This window comes from Ranitomeya variabilis, chromosome 1, assembly GCF_051348905.1.
Source record: "Ranitomeya variabilis isolate aRanVar5 chromosome 1, aRanVar5.hap1, whole genome shotgun sequence".
NCBI classification, from domain to species: Eukaryota; Metazoa; Chordata; class Amphibia; order Anura; family Dendrobatidae; genus Ranitomeya; species Ranitomeya variabilis.
In genome coordinates this window covers 220,104,147-220,128,720 of record NC_135232.1, presented here as the reverse complement: position 1 = coordinate 220,128,720, position 24,574 = coordinate 220,104,147, and the positions used below count along the sequence as shown (strand labels likewise).

Here is a 24,574-nt window from a genome sequence, read left to right as displayed (position 1 = left end):
ATTTCTGTACAATTCTCACAGAACTAGTCCTAGCATCAACTTTGATCACATTACCATTTTCACTTTAGGAAGTGCATTGGTTTTGTTTTCATTTTAAAATAGATGTTTTGTGCGCATTCAGCTTTAAAAGGAAGAGACTAGGCTGATATGTAGACTGCAGAACATCACACAAGTGGCAAAAAAGAAGCATCTATCTTACAATATTGCTTTTAGAGATATGGAAAGCTATCAATGTTACCCGTCTTTGGTGTTACTTGAGGGAGAAGCCAAGAGCTACATTGCTCAGTGTTCCAACTTTGATCATTATGAGTAGAGGTATAGAAGCAGATGAAACATACACAAATGGAAAGACAGGTTCTACAATAACATCTGCATTGTGTTTCTATTCTCAGAAATGGGGCCAAAATATATTCCTAGATTATGCCATAAATGCCCAAGATGAAAAGACCTTTTTAACACAGCAGAAGAATACAATTTATTTAGAATTCCTATATAATATAATATATATGAATTCTAAATAAATTGTATGTGTGTATACACATATACATATACACACACACATATACACTCTACCCTGTATAGAACCAATGACAACCTGGATGGGTGAATATCTTCAAATATGAGACTTTAATTTGATCAAAAATATAGGATCTCCTTCAATGGGCAATTGGTTCATGCTAGGAAATAAATTAACCCTTGAGATGTCTGAATCCATGAGATCTCAGACATACCATTACTTGCGTTAAATAGCATCTGTTAAATATGGTTTTTAATATTTTTTTTATATATAAATTTTGTCCATGCTTGCTTTCTTCCAAACATAGGGCCACTTGTGTATGCAGATTGTGTGTGTCATTGCAGTTACTCAAATTAATTTCAATGGAGTTGAGCTGCAATTCCAACCTGTAATCAGATGTGGTGCCATTTTTTGTTTTTAGAAGAAAGCAGACTTGTTTTCTAATGCTGGGCAAAACTTTGTAATTTATGAGGTCACTGCCCTAAAATGTATCAGTGTACTTTTACCAACAATAGTTGCTTCCTGATCCAGCCTCTTTAAGATGAATAATTTATCAGCCCTATATACAGGCAGACCGCTAAACTGAATTGTCATGCGACTTCATATTCACCGCTGAGTAACCAAGAACATGATTACTCAAGGCCCCCATAAAACTAAAAGCAAAGTCCATAAACTCATTTTGCCAATATGCAACTTTAAATTTTTCAAATCCAACTAAAATTCCCTGTGAAATGGCCCAACACAAGACAAAAAATAGTAAGAAAAATAATTTCATTGGCCTCAAGATTACATTAATCAGAATTCATAAAAACACCGACAACGGAGCTTTAATGATCGCAATCATTTCAAATTTCAGGAAATGTTATGTTGTACGAAGAATCAAACATTTCCAGATAAGACGTTTTCCATGGTATCTTCAGGCTCAAGTGCAATTTATGGAAAGTTGGGTTATCAGGAAAGACTTTATTGAAAGTAAAAAGTTTTTGCCTATCTAACAGATTGGACGAGACCATTCCCCTACCGTGAACATTTGTTCTGGCCATACAAATAAGACATAATGACAAGGACAACACACAAACAAAATACTATATTAAACGTAGTCTGCATGCTTTTTATTTCAACCCTCTTGGACCATCAGGTTCTTGAACTAATGCGGCAAAGAGGGTGATTAGTGTGCGGATAGGTGACCTGATCCAGGTTCTCAGAGGATCAAAAAGCAGTATAATTGCCCCTGTAAGCAGATTAACCAAGTTGGTGCACATTCTAGTGCAAGCTGGAAACCAAATATGGTCTGTCATCAATCACCAGCTTGCAAACATGGCCAGCATTTATAGGAAAGGGTATCATTTGCTTTCATTACAATCTGAAAGCAGTAGGACTATCCTATGGATGACCAGGTTAAAAAGAAAACTACCCAAGAGCTATATTTGGTTGGCATGTTTGTGTGTTATAATATGAAGTCTATAAGAGGTTAATGTAGCTAAGGCATTTTATAACAACCACATTTATGGTGGCCAATATCATCCATACATTCCAAAGGAAATACCAATACATTAGCCTGCCCACATATAGAAGCCAGCCTCTGACCAGTTACAGTTTGGTTTTCTACTTTAATTCTACTTCCCACTTAATACACTGTGTGCAGAATTATTAGGCTAGTTGTATTTTGATCACATGATACTTTTTATACATGTCCTACTCCAAGCAGTTCAGGCTTGAAAACCAACTACCAATTAAGTAAATCAGGTGATGTGCATCTCTGTAATGAGGAGAGGTGTTGTCTAATGACATCAAAACCCTATATAAGGTGTGCTTAATTATTAGGCAACTTTCTTTCCTTTGGCAAAATGGGTCAGAAGAGAGATTTGACGGGCTCTGAAAAGTCCAAAATTATGAGATGTCTTGCAGAGGGATGCAGCAGTCTTGAAATTGCCACACTTTTGAAGCATGATCAACGAACAGTCAAGCGTTTCATGGCAAATAGCCAACAGGGTCTCAAGAAGCGTGCTGGGCAAAAAAGGCGCAAAATAATTGCCCATGAATTGAGGAAAATCAAGCGTGAAGTGGCCAAGATGCCATTTGCCACCAGTTTTGCCATATTTCAGAGCTGCCACATTACTGGAGTAACAAAAAGCACAAGGTGTGCGATACTCAGGGACATGGCCAAGGTAAGGAAGGCTGAAAAACGACCACCTTTGAACAAGAAACATAAGATAAAACATCAAGACTGGGCCAAGAAATATCTTAAGATTGACTTTTCAAAGGTTTTATGGACTGATGAAATGAGAGTGACTCTTGATGGGCCAGATGGATGGGCCAGAGGCTGGATCAGTAAAGGGCAGAGAGCTCCACTCCGACTCAGACGCCAGCAAGGTGGAGGTGGGGTACTGGTATGGGCTGGCATCATCAAAGATAAACTTGTGGGACGTTTTCAGGTTGAGGATGGAGTGAAGCTCAACTCCCAGACCTACTGCCAGTTTCTGGAAGACAACTTCTTCAAGCAGTGGTACAGGAAGAAGTCTATCGTTCAAGAAAAACATGATTTTCATGCAGGACAATGCTCCATCACATGCCTCCAACTACTCCACAGCGTGGCTGGCAGTAAATGTGTCAAAGAAGAAAAAATAATGATATGACCCCCTTGTTCACCTGACCTGAACCTCATAGAGAACCCGTGGTCCCTCATAAAATGTGAGATCTACAGGGAGGGAAAACAGTCCACCTCTCGGAACAGTGTCTGGGAGGCTGTGGTGGCTGCTGCACGCAATGTTGATCGTAACCAGATCAAGCAACTGACAGAATCTATAGATGGAAGGCTGTTGAGTGTCATCAAAGAAAGGTGGCTATATTGGTCACTAATTTTTTGGGGTTTTGTTTTTGCATGTCAAATGTTTATTTCTAAATTTTGTGCAGTTATATTGGTTTACCTGGTGAAAATAAACAAGTGAGATGGGAATATATTTGGTTTTTATTAAGTTGCCTAATAATTCTGCACAGTATTAGTTACCTGCACAAACAGATATCCTCCTAAGATAGGCAAATCTAAAGAAAAAAAAACACTCCAACTTCCAAAAATATTAAGCTTTTATATTTATGAGTCTTTTGGGTTGATTGAGAACATAGTTGTTGATCAATAATAAAAATAATCCTCTAAAATACAACTTGCCTAATAATTCCGCACACAGTGTATATAATTATGATGCCTGGAGATCTTATGAACAAAAAGAACATAGGTAACAAAAAGACCCAAATATAACAATATTTAGCCCAATATGACTAATAACTGGTTGTCCGTAATCTTGGATTTACAATTCCAAAATGTTATTTCCCGACAGTGAAATTAGTAAATGCGCTAATTGATTAAACTATCACAGCAATTATAGATCTCCAGGGCAGGGATTTCATGGTGGGATGATGCAAACAAACACTTGCTTGATTGGGGAGAGAATTTTTACATTTTCAATTCCAGCAAACAATTTATAATGTGCCTAATTGACATATTGAAAAAGCATGACCAATAAGGTCCAGATGTTAAAGGGTTACTCATATCTTTAAAAAGTTATTGTCAGATAGTTCTTGCAATACAAGCAATTTTGCAATTAACATTTTCAGCTGTGAGATACTAGTTTTTTTTTTGCTTACAGATCGTTGCCTAGAAGGCAGAAACAGCAGAACATGTGCAGCGCTTGCAAGCCCTTTTCTATAGCGTCTGTAACAAATGTTTTGATGCTGGCCAGGATCCATTTAGCACACGGTTAACGCCTAATCCCAGCCATCTTAAGAGCACAGTGTTTACAAGCAAGAGAACACAAGTGGTCGGTTTCTTAGGCAACGAGTTGTGAACAAAATTATTACTTTCTAAAAAAAAAAAAAAAAAAAAAAAAAACAGCTGAAAATTTTAATAGGCAGTAATTTGCAAAAATATTTATTTTTAAGCACCATCTGACATTCCTAACTTCATAGATTGATTTTAACACTTTAAGGGCACAGAGTTGTGTCAAGGATGGTAACCTCTTTTTTGGAACTAGTGGTTACTGTGAATGCCAGGCCACAGTTAATGACACTATTACCTGGAGTGCCAGGTTTAATCCACACTGAGGGGCCAATGGCACTAATCAGCAGAGTGCCCCTTCAGTTCTTGTTACAAAGAATTGTACAGCACATGTATACTAAAAACTGGACCTTTACTTTACCCTGCGCTAACCAATGAGGTACTCCAGGCTAGTAGCAAATGTCGACAAGCTGGCCATTCACAAGATAGCTATAAGTTTAACTGTAGTTCAGCTGCCAGCCATCTCTCCCAACTCCCCCATATATCCACTATGAGAGAGTCCCAGTCAGAATCACGGGACAGCGGGTGGTCTTCCCACTAAACAAAATGATCAGCCGATTGAATTGAAATTGCCCAATCCTTATAATCTGACAGGGGACAGTTGAAAGGCCCCATATACATTAGATTTTTGGCTCATCCTGCTAAAATTGTCACGTTCAGCCACTTTCATCTAATGTGTATTGGGGTCTTTAGAGGTTTTCTCCCTGGATAAAATCTCAGAAAAGTGAAAGAAAGTGTATTAGCATGTAGGTATAGAAGTAAAAAGAGGTAACAGCCCAGCTTGTGAAACGTGAATGAGGAGGATGAATATAAGGCAAGCTGCAATGAAAGTCAAATTTCCATTGAAAATTCATGTTTTTTTTTTTTTGTTTGTTTGTTTTTTTAGAACATTTGCTGGTTTTCCTGCTTAGTCAAGTTTTGGGCAGTTAAGGCAATATCAGAAGTCATTCAACGTGACCTTGTGTGGACAAGACAATAGGTTAGCAAGAGAACATACATTTCTTAACTGCGTACACATGAATAACTCATTGAGAATTTAATGCCTGTTACAAGCATGATGTGCTATCATTATGACATGTACATGGTACATGTTAACATTTAAATAAAAGCCCAACATAGGTATGCAAATATACAATTTCACAAAAATGAAGAAAAACGTTAATATACAATCTGAGGTAACATTACACACAACACACGTATAAAATACAATGAAATTACAGTCACGCAATATTTCTGAGCTGCAATCTTCAAAATACAGGAGAGTCCTTTAAAGTGACCGACTTACACCCAAAACTGAAGTGACAGGTAGAATTTCACTGCATAGTCACGAAATGTTACCCAAAATATATATTATATACAGATCTGTATATAACACATATATAAACATGGCTTTAAGTTAAGTAGTCTTAAAAATAACACAAACATCTGAAGGAACTTCTTGTGTTGTATAGTACAGCAGTTCAGAATATAAAAAGGCTTCTAGTCAAGGTTCAAAAGATGCAAAACGATGACGGGGAATTCAATATCTACTAAATGTCAAAACAGGAAATTGATGAATTACAAAATCTGTATATTCCCAATTTTGAATGGATCCTAAATGTGCTTTTTGGCAAAATGAAAAAATTACAAACAAAACCCAGAGTCCTGATAAAAGCGCTGCTTTATACAGAGGCACGTCCTTATACGTTGCTCCTAGTTGGGTGATGAAGGAAAATATATACGCTTTCTGTAGATCACAACCATTCTAACAGTAGTGGTTTTAACATCGCTCCCTGTTGTAATCCACAGACGGCATGGTTTTAGAAATGGCCAATGAAATATGCTGAAAAATTGCAGTCCTGCCAGCAGGATACAGTATAACAAAATTAGAAGTTCAACGGTTATAGAGAAAGAAACAGAACACTAAATTTGTAGCAGATGTTCCAGGTATTTTAGTCTGTATATTCAGCTACAATTGACAGAAGAACAGTGATGTCATCCGGTTTCCCTCCTAAAAGGAAAAAAAAACAAAGTACAGTAATATAATTTTTTTTTTTTAGTTGCACACAGCAGATACATACATTCGTAGTAGACGTTATCCACTATAATCTGAAATCTATATGAGGCTATCAAGCAGGCAAGAGAATAAAAATGGTTAATAATGGTCAAATCAATATCCAATTGCAAAAATGTGTATTAGCCATCAGCTTAATTTAATACCGTAGCCTCATCCCAGGACACAATGTATGGCATAGGGATATTACGGTGAATTGTATAGGCTCAGGAACTGGCGTGAAAACATGAAAAGCTCAGAAACAAAACTTGTCTGTATAATTAACAAGTTAAAAAGGTTGTCCTGGCATAAAATGCTGACGATCTATCCTAGGTTATTAATATCAGACTGGTGGGGGTCCGACAACCGTCACTGATCAGATATTAGTCCTGGTGGTCACCAGATGTAAACAGTACAGTGGTTTAGTGGTCAGCACTGTAGATTTGCAGCACTGGGGTTCAAACATCCCACAAAGGACAAAATCTACTAAGAGTTTGTATGTTTTCCCCATGTTTACCTATAGGAAATATAGATTGTGAGCCCCAATGGAGACAGTGATGACAAAATCTGTAAAGCACTGTAGAAGATGATGGCGCTATATCAGCATAGTAATAACATTAATTGGAGCTGTGCTGTTCAGCTCTATTCAATGTGAAATGGCTACTGCAGGTCAGCTCACTCTATACTTATCTACAACCCTTGGCAAAAATTATGGAATCACCGGCCTTGGAGGATGTTCACTCAGTTGTTTAATTTTGTAAAAAAAAAAAAGCAGATCACAGACATGGCACAAAACTAAAGTCATTTCAAATGGCAACTTTCCGGCTTTAAGAAACACTAAAAGAAATCAAGAACAAAAAATGTGATAGTCCGTAATGGTTACTTTTTTTTTTTTTAAACCAAGCATAGGGGAAAAACACCAAGGTTACTTACTGGTAGCCGGTTTTTCCGGAGCCCATGACGGCACACCTGAGAGAGGAGATCCGCCCAGCCAGGACAGGAAACCCTACTGAAAATAAAAGGGCGGTACCTCTCTGTCGCTTCAGTTGGTTTTCAGAGCATGAGAGGCCCCCCTGGTTAGTACACATGGCAATCCAACACCACATTATACTAAATAAAAACACCCAAAACAATAGTGCACACCGAAGGGGTGATAAAGGGGGGGAATATACGGGTGCCGTCATGGGTTCTGGAAAAACCGGCTACCAGTAAGTAACCTTGGTGTTTTCCCTTCCCCCATGACGGCACACCTGAGAGACTTTTGTAGAAAGAAAAAACCCTTAGGGAGGGACCACCGCTTGGAGTACCCTTCTACCAAAGGTTAGGTCAGCAGAGGAGGAAAGGTCTAGCCGGTAGTGTTTGAAAAAAGTTGAGGGTGAGGACCAGGTAGCGGCCTTGCAAATTTGGTCAATCGATACCTCAGCTTTCTCTGCCCAGGAGGTAGCCACAGCCCTGGTGGAGTGAGCCTTGATGCCGTCAGGAACCGGAGTGCCACTTGCAGAATAGGACAGGCTAATGGCCTCCCTGATCCATCTAGCAATGGTATTTTTAGCTACCCCACATCCCTTTATACTACCTTGAAAGGCTACGAATAGGGTTTGATCTTTCCTCCACTGACTAGTCATGGTTATATATTGTAACATGGATCTCCTTACATCTAGCATATGGAACTTTTGTTCCCCCGGATTTTTAGGATTATTACAAAATGATGGTAACGTAATCTCCTGACTCCTATGAAATTTTTGGACTACCTTGGGGAGATACGCTGGATCTGGTCTCAAGATTATCCTGTCATCAAAAACCTGAGTGTAAGGAGGGCATATTGATAGAGCTTGTAAATCACCTACTCTACGGGCCGATGTTAGAGCTACTAGTAGGACCGTTTTCAGGGTGAGTAATTTAGGTGATAATTCCTGCAAAGGCTCAAAAGGATCTTTGGTTAAAGCCTTCAAGACTAGATTTAGATCCCAAGGAGGGATTTTGGGAATAATAACTGGTCCAGACCTGCCACAGGATTTTATAAATCGTGAAACCCATCTATTAGATGCTAGGTTGCAATTATATAGGGCCCCTAAGGCTGAAACTTGAACCTTAAGGGTGCTAGTTGCTAACCCTAGCTGCAAGCCTGCTTGTAGAAATTCTAGGATGGGACCCACTGGAGCTACATGCCCTAACGGCTCACCTAAGAAATCTAAAAATTTTTTCCAGGTCCTACCGTAGATTCTAGACGTTATAGGCTTTCTGCTTTTTAATAGGGTGGAGACTAACCCTGGTGAGAATCCTTGGCGACTTAGTAGCGCCCTCTCAAAAGCCAGGCTGCCAGATGGAAGCCCTTCACCTGAGAGTGGGTCACTGGTCCCTGGGTTAACAAGTCCGGCACATCTGGCAGAATCCATGGGTCTGTTATCGACATTTGCCTTAGAAGGGAGAACCATGGTCTTCTTGGCCAGAATGGAGCTATGAGTATTATTTTCGCTCGGTCTTCTCTGATTTTCCGGACTACTGTTGGAATCATCACTATCGGGGGAAATGCGTAAGCCAGAGAGAATTTCCACGGTATTAGTAGGGCATCTACTGCGAAAGGATGTTCGTTTGGGTTCAGTGAGCAAAATTTTTTCACTTTTTTGTTGCGTGAGGTGGCAAACAAGTCTATCTCTGGTGTACCCCAGGCCTGTATTATTTGTTGGAATATCTCGGGATTCAGGGACCATTCCCCTTGTCTCAGAACTCTGCGACTCAGAAAGTCTGCCTGTAAGTTTTCTACCCCTCTTATGTGTAGAGCTGTTTAGGGAAGATAGGTGTTCTTCTGCCCAATAAAATAGTGAGTTTGACACCTCCATGAGGTTCCAAGACCTCGTCCCCCCCCTGGTGATTGATATAGGCCACTACTGCTCGATTGTCCGTCATGACTCGAGCATGGCAGCCCTGGAGCCGGGGAAGAAAATGTTTCAAGGACTTTACTACTGCCAATAGTTCTTTTACGTTTGAGCCATAGCTCTTTTCTTGGGGGGACCAAGTTCCTTGAATTGAATGGGATCTTAAGTGAGCTCCCCAACCCATGTTGCTTGCGTCGGTCGTGATGATGTCCTCGACCGGTTTCTGCCATTGGACTCCCATAGTGAGATGTTCCTCTATGGTCCACCATTTTAAGGAATTTCTTACATCCTGAGGAAGACAAACTTCCTTCCAAATGCCCTCTTAACAGTCTTTGGGCTGACAGAACTTCCCACTGCAGTTGTCTCAGGTGGAATTGTGCCCATCCTACCGCCAGAATGCAGGACATTAACGAGCCTAGTAGGGACATCGCTTTCCTTAGGGTCATCGCTGGTTGATGTATCGCTGCAGTGGTTATATTGATTATTTTGGTTACTTTGTTCTCCGGGAGGAGGCAGAGTTGATGTTCTGAATCTAGTATCAGGCCCAGGAAGGACTGTACCTTTACAGGAACTAACTTCGATTTGGTGACATTTATTAACCAACCGAGCTCTATTAGAGTTGATATCACTACCGTTATCTGATGGGAGCAATCGGCCTCTGTCTTCCCTATCACAAGAAAATCGTCCAAGTATGGGACAATTACAATATTCCGGGAACGGAGATATGACATTACCTCTGCCATCACCTTGGTGAAAACCCTGGGAGCAGTAGATAGGCCGAATGGAAGGGCTGTGTATTGGTAATGTTTCACTTGGTTCTGTATGTAGAGTGCCACTCTCAAGTATCTCCAGTATTTGCGATGTATTGGAATATGGTAATATGCGTCCTTTAAGTCTATTACTGCCATGAAGCAGTGAGGAAACAGAAGTTTTGTGGTTGTGTTGATGGACTCCATCTTGAAGGAGTGATTGTCTATTGAAAGGTTGAGCTTTCTTAGGTTGAATATGGTCCTCCAAGAGCCATCGGGTTTTTGTATTAGAAAGAGGGGGGAGTAAAACCCCCTTCCCAACTCCTGAATCGGGACTTCTTGCAAGACATTCTTTTGAATCAGTCCGAGGACTTCCGTTTCTAGGGCTAATTGTTCCTGCCAGGCTTTCCTCCGGGGGGTTATTACAAAATTGTGCCTGGGTGGACGGATAAATTTTATTTTTAGGCCTTCTTTTATGATATTTAAAACCCAGATGCTCGGGGAGATGTTTATCCAGGCTGGATAGAAGAGGGAGAGCCTTCCTCCAACCTCTGATGTAATGTCATTGGGGGGACTTTTTGGCAGATATAGAGGGCCCTTTGAACATATAGCCTGATTTCCTTTTATCTTTGAAGTCCCAATTTCTCCTATCTCCTGGAGGTCGGCCTCTGTTATATCTCCTCCGAAAAAAGGTTTTTTTCGGATCTTTCGGGAAGGTTGGAAAGGCTTTCTTTTTGTCTCCTGCCTGTTCCAAAATCTCCTCTAACTTTTTCCCAAAGAGGAGTTGACCGTCACATGGGATGGAACATAGCCTATGTTTGGATGGCAAATCTCCCGGACAACCTTTAAGCCATAGGGCTCTTCTGGCCGCATTGGACAGGCCCGCTGCTCTAGCTGTTAATCTCGCGGAGTCCACAGAGGAATCCGCCAGAAATGCTGCTGCCCCTTGAACTAGGGATATATTTGCAAGAATGTCATACCTAGGGACTTTATCCCTTAGCTGATCTTCTATCTGTTGTAACCAGACCATAAGAGCGCGAGCTGTACATGTCCCAGCTATAGCCGGTTTCAAGCCCCCTGCCGCTGCTTCCCAGATGTGCCTCAAAAACCCATCTGCTTTTTTGTCCAGTGGATCTTTTAGGACCCCTGAATCTTCTAAGGGAAGGGATGATTTTTTCAGAGATTTGGCTACCACACCATCAATCTTAGGGATTTTCTCCCAGGATTCGGAGTCTTTATCTTCAAAAGGATATCTCCTTTTAGATGAAGAAGGTAAGGTACCCATTTTTTCGGGTTTTTTCCATTCTTTTTCGATCAATGCTTTAATTTTTGCATTGACCAGAAATGTCCGTTTTCTTTTTTCCTCTAAACCGCCAAACATGACATCCTCAAGTGACCTAGGTGTCTTTTCCTCTTTAAGTCCCATTGCAGTTCTGACTGCTTTGACTAACTTTTCTACATCCTCAGTTGGGAAACACGGGCGACCCCCTGTATCACTATCTGAGGAGGAATCTGAGGACTGGATAGAGGCGGAGGAGGTAGAGGGAGAACGGGATGATTTTTGACTCTCCTGTTTCTGAGAGGCCTCCGAATCCGTAGACACTTTACGGCTCTTCCTCCCTGATTTTTTACGGGCCAGTTTTAGGGAGTTTTTAATTTCTGCCTAAATTATGGCCTTGAGGCTAGTGGCGAAATTAGGAGTCTCATCCTGTATGGTTTTTTGAATGCAGTCAGAGCAGAGGTCCTTCTGCCACTGAACTGCAACCGGGGCTTTACAAAGGGCACATTCGCGGTTCTTTGTTTTGCCGCTAGATTTCCTCGGGCCCTAGTGATCAAACAGAAAAAATGGACCCTGTTACCATAAGGGTGACATTCACGAAGATCACTCACCACCGCCGTCAGTCAAGGGTACCGGTTTTGGAGGCTGGACAGATGCACGTGCAGTGTCCCTTCTGGACGCTGAAGAGTCTTGCCGGACAGGACGGCTGCTGCTCCTACCACTTGAGCGACTGCTCCGGTGCTGGTGGCTCGGCAAGGCATCTGGCGAGAGCTCCTGACGCTGCTGCTGCTGTGATGGCGGTGGCTGCTGCTGCTGCTCTGATTGTCCCACTTCCATGCTGAAGTTTTTGGACATGAGCGCGTCTTCTGTGGTCAGACACCCATTTATGGGGGACCACTGCACTCCCCGCCTCCTCCGGTGCCCAATGGTGGCCCCTCCCATCCTCTGCCGCGCCGCCGGAGTCCCTTTTCCACCGGCCGGCGTTTCTTCATGGGCGCCGCCATCTTGGATCCGGCGCCCGCCCCCGACATCAGGCGGGCACGCCCATTCCCAGCGTGCCTTGCGCGTGACGTCAGACGGGTGACCCGGAAGCGGCCGCCGCACCTGGATGCCGGCAGAGGGAGGAGGGCGGCGTGGCAGCCACGGAAGGAGCTGGGTCCGACCGTGCTGCACCAACGCCCGCTTGGATGCAGAGACCCCGGGGGACCTGCAGACGGCGCTTCCAGGCTCCCGAACACCGACGCACAAGCGCCGCCTGCTCTTCCACGCCGGGATGGGACCTGGGTGAGTGGAATCACCGCCGTGTTCAGCACGAGGGTCCCTGTCAGGACAGGAAACCCAACTGAAGCGACAGAGAGGTACCGCCCTTTTATTTTCAGTAGGGTTTCCTGTCCTGGCTGGGCGGATCCCCTCTCTCAGGTGTGCCGTCATGGGGGAAGGGAAAATTATGGAATCACTCAATTCTGAGGAAAAAATTATGGAATCACCATGTAAATTTTCATACCCAAAAATAACACCTGCATCAAATTAGATCTGCTCGTTAGTCTGCATCTAAAAAGGAGTGATCACACCTGGAGAGCTGTTGCACCAAGTGGACTGACATGAATCATGGCTTCAACACGAGAGTTTTCAATTGAAACAAAGGAGAGGATTATCAAAATCTTAAAGAGGGTTAATCATCAAGCAATGTTGCAAAAGATGTTGGTTGTTCACAGTCAGCTGTGTCTAAAATCTGGACCAAATACAAACAACATGGGAAGGTTGTTAAAGTCAAACATACTGGTAGACCAAGGAAGATATCAAAGCGTCACCGGAAACTTAAAGCAATATGTCTCCAAAGCAGGAAATGCACAACAAAACAAATGAGGAACGAATGGGTGGAAACTGAAGTCAACGTCTGTGACCGAACTGTAAGAAACCGCCTAAAGGAAATAGGATTTACATACAGAAAAGCTAAACGAAAGCCATCATTAACACCTAAGCAGAAAAAAACAAGGTTACAATGGGCTAAGGAAAAGCAATCGTGGACTGTGGATGACTGTATGAAAGTCATATTCAGTGATGAATCGCGAATCTGCATTGGGCAAGGTGATGATGCTGGAACTTTTGTTTGGTGCCATTCCAATGAGATTTATAAAGATGACTGCCTGAAGAGAACATGCAAATTTCCTCAGTCATTGATGATATGGGACTGCATGTCAGGTAAAGGCACTGGGGAGAAGGCCGTCATTACATCTTCAATAAATGCACAAGTTTATGTTGATATTTTGGACACTTTTCTTATCCTATCAATTGAAAGCATGTTTGGGGATGATGAAATCATTTTTCAAGATAAGATATCCTGCCATAGAGCAAAAACTGTGAAAACATTCCTTGAAAAAAAAAAAAAAGACACATAAGGTCAATGTCATGGCCTGCAAATCTCAATCTCAATCCAACTGAAAATCTTTGGTGGAAGTTGAAGAAAATGGTCCATGACAAGGCTCCAACCTGCAAAGCTGATCTGGAGATGGCAATCAGAGAAAGAGAGAGCCAGATTGATGAAGAGTACTGTTTGGCACTCATTAAGTCCATGCCTCAGAGACTGCAAGCTGTTATAAAGCCAGAGGTGGGGCAACAAAATACTAGTGATGGTTAGTGTTTTTTTGTTTTTCATGATTCCATAATATTTTCCTCAGAATTGAGTGATTCCATAATTTTTTCCATATGCTTGGTTAAAAAAGTACCCATTACTGTACCACATTTTTGTTCTTGATTTCTTTTAGTGTTTCTTAAAGGGAACCCGTCACCCGAATTTGGCGCGACCAGTTTTGGGTCATATGGGCGGGGTTTTCGGGTGTTTGATTCACCCTTTCCTTACCCGCTGGCTGCAATATTGGATTGAAGTTCATTCTCTGTCCTCCGGAGTACACGCCTGCGTAAGGCAATATTGCCTTGCGCAGGCGCGTACTCCGGAGGACAGAGAATGAACTTCAATCCAATATTGCGGCCAGTATGCAGCCAGCGGGTAAGGAAAGGGTGAATCAAACACCCGAAAACCCCACCCATATGACCCAAAACTGGTCCCGCCAAATTCAGGTGACAGGTTCCCTTTAAAGCCAGAAAGTTGCCATTTGAAATGACTTTAGTTTTGTGCCATGTCTGTGATCTGCTTTTTTCCTACAAAATTAAACAACTGAATGAACATCCTCCAAGGCCGGTGATTCCATAATTTGTGCCAGGGGTTGTATATAGAAGGGCTCAAAGTGACAACCAAACTGCTCGCAAATATGGTCAAGAATTTGCAAGTTGTGACAAGAATTTACAGATGTCATCATTTGTGAATAGCCCTACCATGACTTAAATTTTAAGAGAAAAAAATAAAATAATCTGTGTACAGTAGACACATCAGGAAAGCCCAAGTCTGTATGGAAAGTGTGGGCTTCCTTTATCTCAGAATTATAAACCCTTCACAACATATGACGTCATTTGTAGAGTACTTGACCTTGATAAGGGCTCAGACACTGAGGCCGCATCTTTCCCTGTATATGATAGCCGATTTAATCAGCAGTCATCTGCCTTTAGTGGTTAGAAGCGTGTCATTAATACTGTCCTGTCACTTGATTATGGGGGGGAAAAGGATTGTCATGACAGACATTACGATACTCCTCTCCTGTCAACGCAGGCTCGTGGCCAGCATTCCTAGGAGATCATGATCTCTGCTATACATAACCGTGCTGATGTATTGCTCAGGCGATCAGATTATCACAGCTTCAATTCCCTTAAGGGGTCTATTAAAAAATATATATATATATATATATATATATATATATATATATATATATATATATATATATATATATATATATATATATATATTTATTTAACCCCATCATGACGGAGCCCTTTTTCGTTTTTGCATTTGTTTTTCGCTCCCCTTCTTCTCAGAGCCATAACTTTAAACTTTATTTTTCTGTCAATGCGACCATGTGAGGGCTTGCTTTTTGCGGGAAGACTTGTACTTTTGAATGACACCATTGAGTGCACGACATGGTGAAACCAAAAAACGGGAAAAATTTCCAAGTACGGTAAAATTGCAAAAGTGCAATTCCACAACTGTTTTTTTTATTTTTTTTTACCATGTTCACCAAATGCTAAACTGACCTGCCATTATGATTCTTCAGGTCATTACGAGTTCATATACAATATAATAATTTGGCACTCATTTGCGTCTGTAGTTTAGAAAGATTTATTGTAGCAGTCCAAAATAAATGTTTCTGTCTGAACTAGACCTTCTTCAGTATACCGACTGCTCTTGTGGTGTACCTAGTAGGTATAGCCGTACATCAACATCGGCCGACATGTATGAGAGGGCTTGCTCAAAAAGAACCTTTTGGGAGAGAAATCTCCCAGGTGTAACATTATGCAGAATGTGACATTGAAGTGTAGTGCTCCAGTAAAGTCATGAGGAGGAGACAATTGTGCCGACCACCTGCTGGAGACCTCTGGCTGTCATGCCGACCCATCAGTGACCCGCGATTACGTGACAGGGTCACCGATGGGCGGGATTTCCGGTGCGCTTGCCGGCAGCGCCCGTTAAATGCCGCTGTCAGTTTTACAGCGGCATTTAATGGGTTAACAGCATGCGGGTGGTTTGTGATTCCACATCAAAGGGGAAAACAAGACATGCGCAGTACTAGTACGGCGCATCTCGTGAAGGGGTTAAAAATATGAAGGGAAAAAAAAAAAAAGTAGAAATTAATCTTCTCTTGCCCTGTTGAAAACAAAACAATTACAAATTATAGAATAAATGTAAAAAAAATATATATATATATACATTCACACATTTGTTATCACTGTATTCTGAAATGTCTGATCAAAACAAAATAAATCCAATTAGTAAAAAGCGCCACGAGAAAAATAATTCGAAAAGCCATAATTAAGCTTTTTTGTCAGCCGCCACATTGAAATAAAATGCAAGAGGCAATCAAAACATTGTCTTTGAAAAGAAAAAAAACAGCCCCGCAGTGTGTTATGCATTATGCACAGTGCGGGGCTGGGATTCACAAGCTGAGTGGCCGCACAGGCGCTGTCTGCGAGACTGCATCTGAGGTCAGACATGCAGCGCTCACTGCGCCTGCCCCAGGCAGAACAAAACAGCGCAGGTGCCGGATTTGATTTGAAAACAGCGCGGAGGGGGCGACGCCCGGCGCCGAAGAAGCCTTGAGTGACGGCAGTGTGGCGTGTGCAGCAGGGGGGTTAAGACCTGCCTCCAGGGCTAAAGACAGGTATTTTTGCGAAATTATATAACGCTTTATTTCTGCTTTGACTGCACCAATAACTGAAAGAGCCACCTTGTCAGAATGCAGCATTACTGCTGCACAAGGTGGCTCTTTTAGTTTATAACGGCTGGAGGGGGTGACAGAGTCCCTTTAAGAAATAAAACTTTACATGTTTGTTATCTGCGTACTCGTACTGACCTGGAGAACCATACTGCGCGGTCAGTTTTACCATATTACCATGTAGTGAAAATGGTAAATAAAAAAAAAAAAGTTGTTGAATTGCATTTTTTTGATTATTTTTTTATTATTTTGGTGCAATTAACTGCTCGTCATGTGGAATAACATGCAATATTTGCATATATACAAACTCCCAGACTCTTTCCTGTGCGTTATACATACACAGACTGTCTCACCTCTGACATTCAATCCATAGTCACAGGCAAACTGTGCGAATGGTGACATGTAATTGGGATCATATGCCAGGTCATGGGCTTGCTCAGCAATGCTGCGTGCCGTCTGCTGTATACTTTCATAGTTTGCATTCTGGAGAGAAGGAGGAAATCTATCATTAGAAAGGTCACCAACCTAAAATACACACTGCAACATCATATGTTCAATGACTGGTCTCTAATGTCAAGGGGACTAATCTACTGCCCCTTATTGTCATTGACAGTCATTGGAACCAGCATTACTAGCCATTATTTATTCAGAAGGAGAAAAGTATGGATATGGCTGTTAGGTGAAATCAGGACATACCAAAATAAATGCACATCCTGAATTTGGTCACATATGGCTGCATACCTTCAACTTTTTTAACTCTTGAAGAATCATATAATCCGGCATATTGTCGAAAAGTCCATCAGTAGCAGTTAGGATAATGTCACCGAGCTGAACATCAAATGAGCTGCTGTCTGCTGCATCCGGACTGCACGGAGGAGAATGAGAAGAAACATTAGCGTCTCCTCTGATATACATACAGAATAGTGTAATGCGCTATAACTACATTAATATAATGTCCCCATTATTCATCTATTATAACCAGTTGCTTTTATTACTCTACTATATCTTTTTTTGTTGTGCGTTAGCACATTTCCATATCAAGGTTCAGTACAATGGTCAGCCTCCTGCTGAATGTGCATGGTGTGCCATCCGATGGGCTGGGGGAAGGATCCTGCACGCATCCTATGAACGGCTGCCATCTGAACACTCCCATCTAACACACAGCTCCCTGCCAAGTGTACTGTTGCTTTCCCTTGCAAGAACACAGTGTGCTGCTGGAAATTTTTTCACACTGATGTGAAAGCAACATGAGACAACTTTGATCACATGCCTACAGTTCTGCTCAAAGGGAATGAAGAATCCCATCCAGCACATGCTCCTCAGTCTACAGCACTATTGCAGTATCTTTAACCAGTTCACGACCAGGCCATTTGCCCCTATTCCTGACCAGGCACATTTTCATTTTTCTTTTTTCTTCCTTCAAGCGGTTTAAAAGGATTGTACATTTTTCTCTTGTACGGATAATCAAATAATTTTCACATCTGTTTTGTGATACATAGGGACTAGTTTTTATGGTCTTTTCATACTCATTTTTTTCCTTTGATATCAGTGGGAAATAAAGGAAATGTGTTTATTTTTTGTGACCACAAAGGACCATTAAAATACGTTTTAAATCATAAATCCCTTTTTGCAACCATTTTAGATAAATATTGGACACTTTTTCAGACATTTTTCATTTATTTCAGCCAACTGCAGGGGAAATTCAGCCTCACGGCTGCATAGAGCTGACCGTCTCTAAGGACCCAAGCTGCTCCTGCTCCCTCCTTACACTTTACTCTGTATACACATAGCTTGTTCAGTGCCATTTATACAGCGATAGAGAAGGCAGAGACGGTAATAAACTTGCCTTTACTATGGGGAGTCTGGCTGTGTCAGACAGCCGCACTCCATACTAACACACAATGTTGTGCAGTTGCTCTACTATGCAGTAACGTTTTAAAAACATCACTGCAGAGTAGAACGTGGACCACCTGACATTTATAGTATATGGGTGGTCCTCAGTTAACAAACAGCTGAAAACTCCGGTATTATTCAAAAATGTCATTTTTAGGCTTATTTGATTTCTTATGTCAACGTGCTTAAAATCAGTTATGCAGTTCTTTAAAATGTATTACGCAGTCTTGGAATAGGCCATGCATACTGGAGTAGTAGGGATCATCACCAACTAGCTGTGTAAAGGGGTCATGAATGGATAGAAAACTAAGAGCTCAATGCTAAGTAAAAAGGAACTTTACATTATTTAGTCATCGCCAGGTACATGGACACCCACCTGTCACTGAGTACCACACCTTCAGCCTCAGGAGGTGCTATAGACAGCTGGAATGGAGTGTTGAAGTAATGCTGCTGCTCATCTGACCGATGCACTACTTCTCCGGCCCGTACCACTAAGAAACCAGAATCTCCTAAGTTTGCTGTGTGTAAACGATGACTTCTTCTATCCAGAACCACCAAGCAGGCAGTGCTGCTTCCTTGAAGGAAACAAAAGTGAAATTCTTATGGACCAATACATGGTTATACAGCAACTGAAGCAAAGAACATAAAACTGTAGTAAGCTTGTAACAAGTCCTTTAAAAGGACTTATTTTCATGATGAGATCAAGCTGTGTTTTGTTTGAAATATTTCAAAATCACAGCAAAATATATATGGTCTTGTATTACCATGAAAAATAAGACTTCTGAATCCCCCCAGAACACGCACTGTGTACTGCCGGTGACTCCCCAGTTTCAGACCCGGGACCGGAGGGTATGTAGGAGTGATACATACTCCCGGACAGTGGAGATGGCCTCGCTCTCCATACATAATCCATAGTCCACTGGCTGGCCATATCACTAGATGGGGTATGGTCTTGCTCAATACAAGTGTATGGAGTCAGGCCACGCCTACTAGCCGGGAGTATGTATAATGCATACACATACCCTCCGGTCTGAAACAGGTGAATCCCCGCAGCGCACAGTGCGTGTGCTGGGGGGATTCATAACTCTGCCGTCACACACCGTGACTGAACACTTGTCGGTTTTGACCGGACAACCCCTTTAAAATATAGTAAGTAGGCTCTCAGCACTCCCAATAGTGCCCTAAACATGCCCACTGTTACCACACAATCCAATGAGAAAGGCCTGAGGATTAAAAAACAAAACCTTTCACTTTGTAGACTGTTATTTTAATAAAACACTATACAGATCTTTAATTGCATTGGGAGTGCAGAGCGCCTTCTTTGGCCTCAGACATTTGTGTGCGGTCCGCATTTAATATTGCAAAAATATAAGAGAAGCTTTATCATTTATTTATCCATCCATGAAAAAACACTGTTCATCACACACTGATGGTAAAAACAGACAAAAACATGGAAGCGTGAATGAGGCCCTACTGTGTGAACAGGGCCTGAATAATACTAGCAAGATTGTACAAGCCTTTTATATCAGTCTGTCCTCAGGAGATTTGGCAGCATTTGTTAGGACCTTCTACTACAAATTAAGGCTTTCACACAGCTAGGAAGTTTATAGCAAGGATGCTCTCCTAATCTACTAATGAAGTATTACATAATATAATTAACAGAAAGTCATTGGAACTTTAAAGAGGCTGTCCCATGATTAAATAATACCTGTATAGTGCCCCCTGATGCACTATTTTATTCCCTCTGAGAACATCCATCTAATATACTCAGTGCTGGCATTAAGTAGGCACTTCTTGTTCTGATCATTTTTAAAGGGAATTTGTCAGCAGGTTTGTGCTACCTCATCTGAGAGCAGACTGATGTAGAGAAAGAGACCCTGAATCCAGCAATGTATCACTTCATTTACTGGGTACAGCAGATGTGATACAATCTCTGCAGTAGATGTAGCAGAGCTCAAAAGCCAACTTTGCCAAGACCACAGCTTTCTATGTACATTGTATATTCACAGCAAGCTGCTAATCAGTGCTGGGGTCATGGCGCTGGGATGCTAGTCCGGTAGTGATAGATACACCATCTCCAGCTGAGAAAACATTTATTGTATTGAAACAACAGCACACCATCTAATAAATGACAAATCCCGGAAGTCCGTGCATCAGCCCCTACCTCATACTGCCCTCAGACTACATAGTAACAACCCTCTGACAGATTCGCTTTAACAGCCGGTCTGCACAAAAGCCGAAAACTGTTGTAAAACCTTTGAAAAGGCGCCTTTTTTTTGTCTGCAGCAGAGTTGGCAAAACTTTAGCAACTTTTGGCAGTTTCATGCCAGTTTGAATTAACTCCACTGAAATGGGCAGAACTGGGAAGAGCCGGGTGTAGCAGGGCATTTTGTAGGCCAGTAATTGTACTCCATGGAGGCGCACACCACTCAGGAGAGGTTAAGCATTCATTAAGGGAGTGTGTGTCTTGATGAATCGGCCTATTTGCCTCCCAAACACAATGAAGTCAGTGAGTCTGAAGAGGCTTAACACTACACCAGGCTTCACCCAAAACAAGTATCTAGCCGATCAATTTTTTCATTTAAAAAAAAAACAAACAAAACACTTCAATTAAAAAAAGTTATTTTTGTGTAATCTCACAGAGAAACCCCATTTTGTCACAGGACAACCTCTAAAAATATTAATATATATATATATATATATATATATATATATATATATATATATATATATACACACACACACACACATATATATATATATACATATACATACACATACATACAGGCCTCCACGCCACCCAGTGGTCCCTTTATAACATGTAATGGACAACCACTAAGCATTACATAGTGCCCATTAAAATCAATGGGTTGCCTATGTAATACAGCACAAAGAATGACAAACAGTTAGCAAATTAGGTTAAAAAAAAAAAAAAAGTGTTCTGAACAAAAGAGCCCTTCTGTTAACCCACAATTCCCTAGTATTGTTTACAAGATTGGGGCTTTAAAATTAAACAACCCCTGCTAGATCCCTCATTACATTGTATTTCCAGTGCAGTGGATCATCAGTCTGTGCAATGTCATCTAATATATAAAGGTGTGTGTGTGTGTGTGTGTGTGTGTGTGTGTGTGTGTGTGTGTGTGTGTGTGTGTGTGTGTGTGTGTGTGTGTGTGTGTGTCCCCTATCTACATAATGGGGAAAAAGTGAAAGGAAAAGTGTTGGAGGCAAATTAACAGCTGCCAGATGTGAACAAGGGGGACTTAAAGAATGAGAGCGATGGCGCCAAAGAGTATATACCGTACAGTTGCTAAGGTGGGGCCCCGACATGGGATACTCACCACACATGGGGATATGAACACACACAAAATGCGCCACACACTACCACGTGCTTGAACACATATACCACCCTCAGCACACATTTCACCACACAGACACCAACCTCGCCACATAAAAGTCGAAACACAAAAGTCACCACTCAAAACTCGCCACATGCAAAACTAGGCTCACGCAAAACTTGCACACGCGTAAAAATTGCCACATGCACAAAAGTTGTAACACATGCAAAAGTTGCCTCACACAAAACTTGCACATACTCAATACGCACCACACATAAAACTCGCCACGCGCAAAACTTGCTGCACACAACTTGCTACACTAACCTGTCACATGCAACTCGACACAAAAAGTTGCTACACGCATGTCGCCACACAAAACTCATCTCACAAAAGTTGCTACATGCATGTCGCCACACGCAACTCAACACACACAACTTGACACATGAAACTCACCCTAAAACACACACAAGTCTGGTATTATCCTTCAAAAATAAAAATCTGATTAGTAAGCAGACAAACTACAAGAGCAACAAATGTACCATATAGGAATCCGGCAGCTGTCAGTCACATGACCTGTCTATTATGTGTATGTGTGAGCTAATATATACTGCCAGGGGGGAGGGCTTCCTGTTGGCTGGGGATTTATCAGGCTGCCAATTTAGCTTACAAATACTGAGGTAAAAATACTGACCAAATAACGTGTGAACGAGGTCTAATACAGGAGGAGATGACACAGATATATACTATATACAGGAGGAGATGACATACAGGTACATACTATATATAGGAGCAGATGACACACAGGTATATACTATATACAGGAGGAGAGGACATACAGGTATATACTATATAAAAGATGACACAAATACTATATACAGGAAGAGATGACATACAGGTATATACTATTTAGAGGGGAGATAACATACAGGTATATACTATACAGTTGTGGCCAAAAGTATTGACACCCCTGCAATTCTGTCAGATAATACTCAGTTTCTTCCAGAAAATGATTGCAAACACAAATTCTTTGGTATTATTATCTTCATTTAATTTGTCTTAAATGAAAAAACACAAAAAGAATTGTCCTAAAGCCAAATTGGATATAATTCCACACCAAACATAAAAAAGGGGGTGGACAAAAGTATTGGCACTGTTCGAAAAATTATGTGATGCTTCTCTAATTTGTGTAATTAACAGCACCTGTAACTTAACTGTGGCACCTAACAGGTGTTGGCAATAACTAAATCACACTTGCAGCCAGTTGACATGGATTAAAGTTGACTTAACCTCTGTCCTGTGTCCTTGTGTGTACCACATTGAGCATGGAGAAAAGAAAGAAGACCAAAGAACTGTCTGAGGACTTGAGAAACCAATTTGTGAGGAAGCATGAGCAATCTCAAGGCTACAAGTCCATCTCCAAAGACCTGAATGTTCCTGTGTCTACCGTGCGCAGTGTCATCAAGAAGTTTAAAGCCCATGGCACTGTGGCTAACCTCCCTAGATGTGGACGGAAAAGAAAAATTGACAAGAGATTTCAACGCAAGATTGTGCGGATGTTGGATAAAGAACCTCGACTAACATCCGAACAAGTTCAAGCTGCCCTGCAGTCCGAGGGTACAACAGTGTCAACCCGTACTATCCGTCGGCGTCTGAATGAAAAGGGACTGCATGGTAGGAGACCCAGGAAGACCCCACTTCTTACCCCGAGACATAAAAAAGCCAGGCTGGAGTTTGCCAAAACTTACCTGAAAAAGCCTAAAACGTTTTGGAAGAATGTTCTCTGGTCAGATGAGACAAAAGTAGAGCTCTTTGGGCAAAGGCATCAACATAGAGTTTACAGGAGAAAAAAAAGAGGCATTCAAAGAAAAGAACACGGTCCCTACAGTCAAACATGGCGGAGGTTCCCTGATGTTTTGGGGTTGCTTTGCTGCCTCTGGCACTGGACTGCTTGACCGTGTGCATGGCATTATGAAGTCTGAAGACTACCAACAAATTTTGTAGCATAATGTAGGGCCCAGAGTGAGAAAGCTGGGTCTCCCTCAGAGGTCATGGGTCTTCCAGCAGGACAATGACCCAAAACACACTTCAAAAAAGCACTAGAAAATGGTTTGAGAGAAAGCACTGGAGACTTCTAAGGTGGCCAGCAATAAGTCCAGACCTGAATCCCATAGAACACCTGTGGAGAGATCTAAAAATGGCAGTTAGGAGAAGGCACCCTTCAAATATCAGGGACCTGGAGCAGTTTGCCAAAGAAGAATGGTCTAAAATTCCAGCAGAGCATTGTAAGAAACTCATTGATGGTTACCGGAAGCGGTTGGTCGCAGTTATTTTAGCTAAAGGTTGTGCAACCAAGTATTAGGCTGAGGGTGCCAATACTTTTGTCTGGCCAATTTTTGGAGTTTTGTGTGAAATGATCAATGTTTTGCTTTTTGCTTCATTCTCTTTTGTGTTTTTTCATTTAAGACAAATTAAATGAAGATAATAATACCAAAGAATTTGTGTTTGCAATCATTTTCAGGAAGAAACTGAGTATTATCTGACAGAATTGAAGGGGTGTCAATACTTTTGGCCACAACTGTACAGGGGAGAGAACATACAGGTATATACTATATACAGGAGATGACATACAGGTGTATACTATATATACGGGAGATGACAAACATGTATATACTGAGGGGAAAATGAGGGGTGTGAGGTGAAAATGAGAGGTGTGAGGTGAAAATGGAAAGGTATGGGTGCA

General features: G+C 41.6%; 1 protein-coding gene across 1 annotated transcript in view; it reads right to left on the bottom strand.

Annotated features, from left to right (window-relative positions):
- Positions 1 to 5,370: 5,370 nt before the first annotated feature.
- The window catches only part of PPTC7 (protein phosphatase targeting COQ7), a 48,310-nt gene continuing 29,106 nt past the window's right edge, over positions 5,371 to 24,574 (bottom strand). Inside the window, exons 3-6 of the mRNA XM_077292876.1 lie at positions 18,876 to 19,074; positions 17,348 to 17,471; positions 16,960 to 17,089; positions 5,371 to 6,339 (exon numbers count right to left, since the gene is read on the bottom strand). Of these exons, the coding sequence (XP_077148991.1) occupies positions 6,281 to 6,339; positions 16,960 to 17,089; positions 17,348 to 17,471; positions 18,876 to 19,074 (512 nt within the window). The 3' untranslated portion in view covers positions 5,371 to 6,280. The remainder of the gene's footprint in view (positions 6,340 to 16,959; positions 17,090 to 17,347; positions 17,472 to 18,875; positions 19,075 to 24,574) is intronic.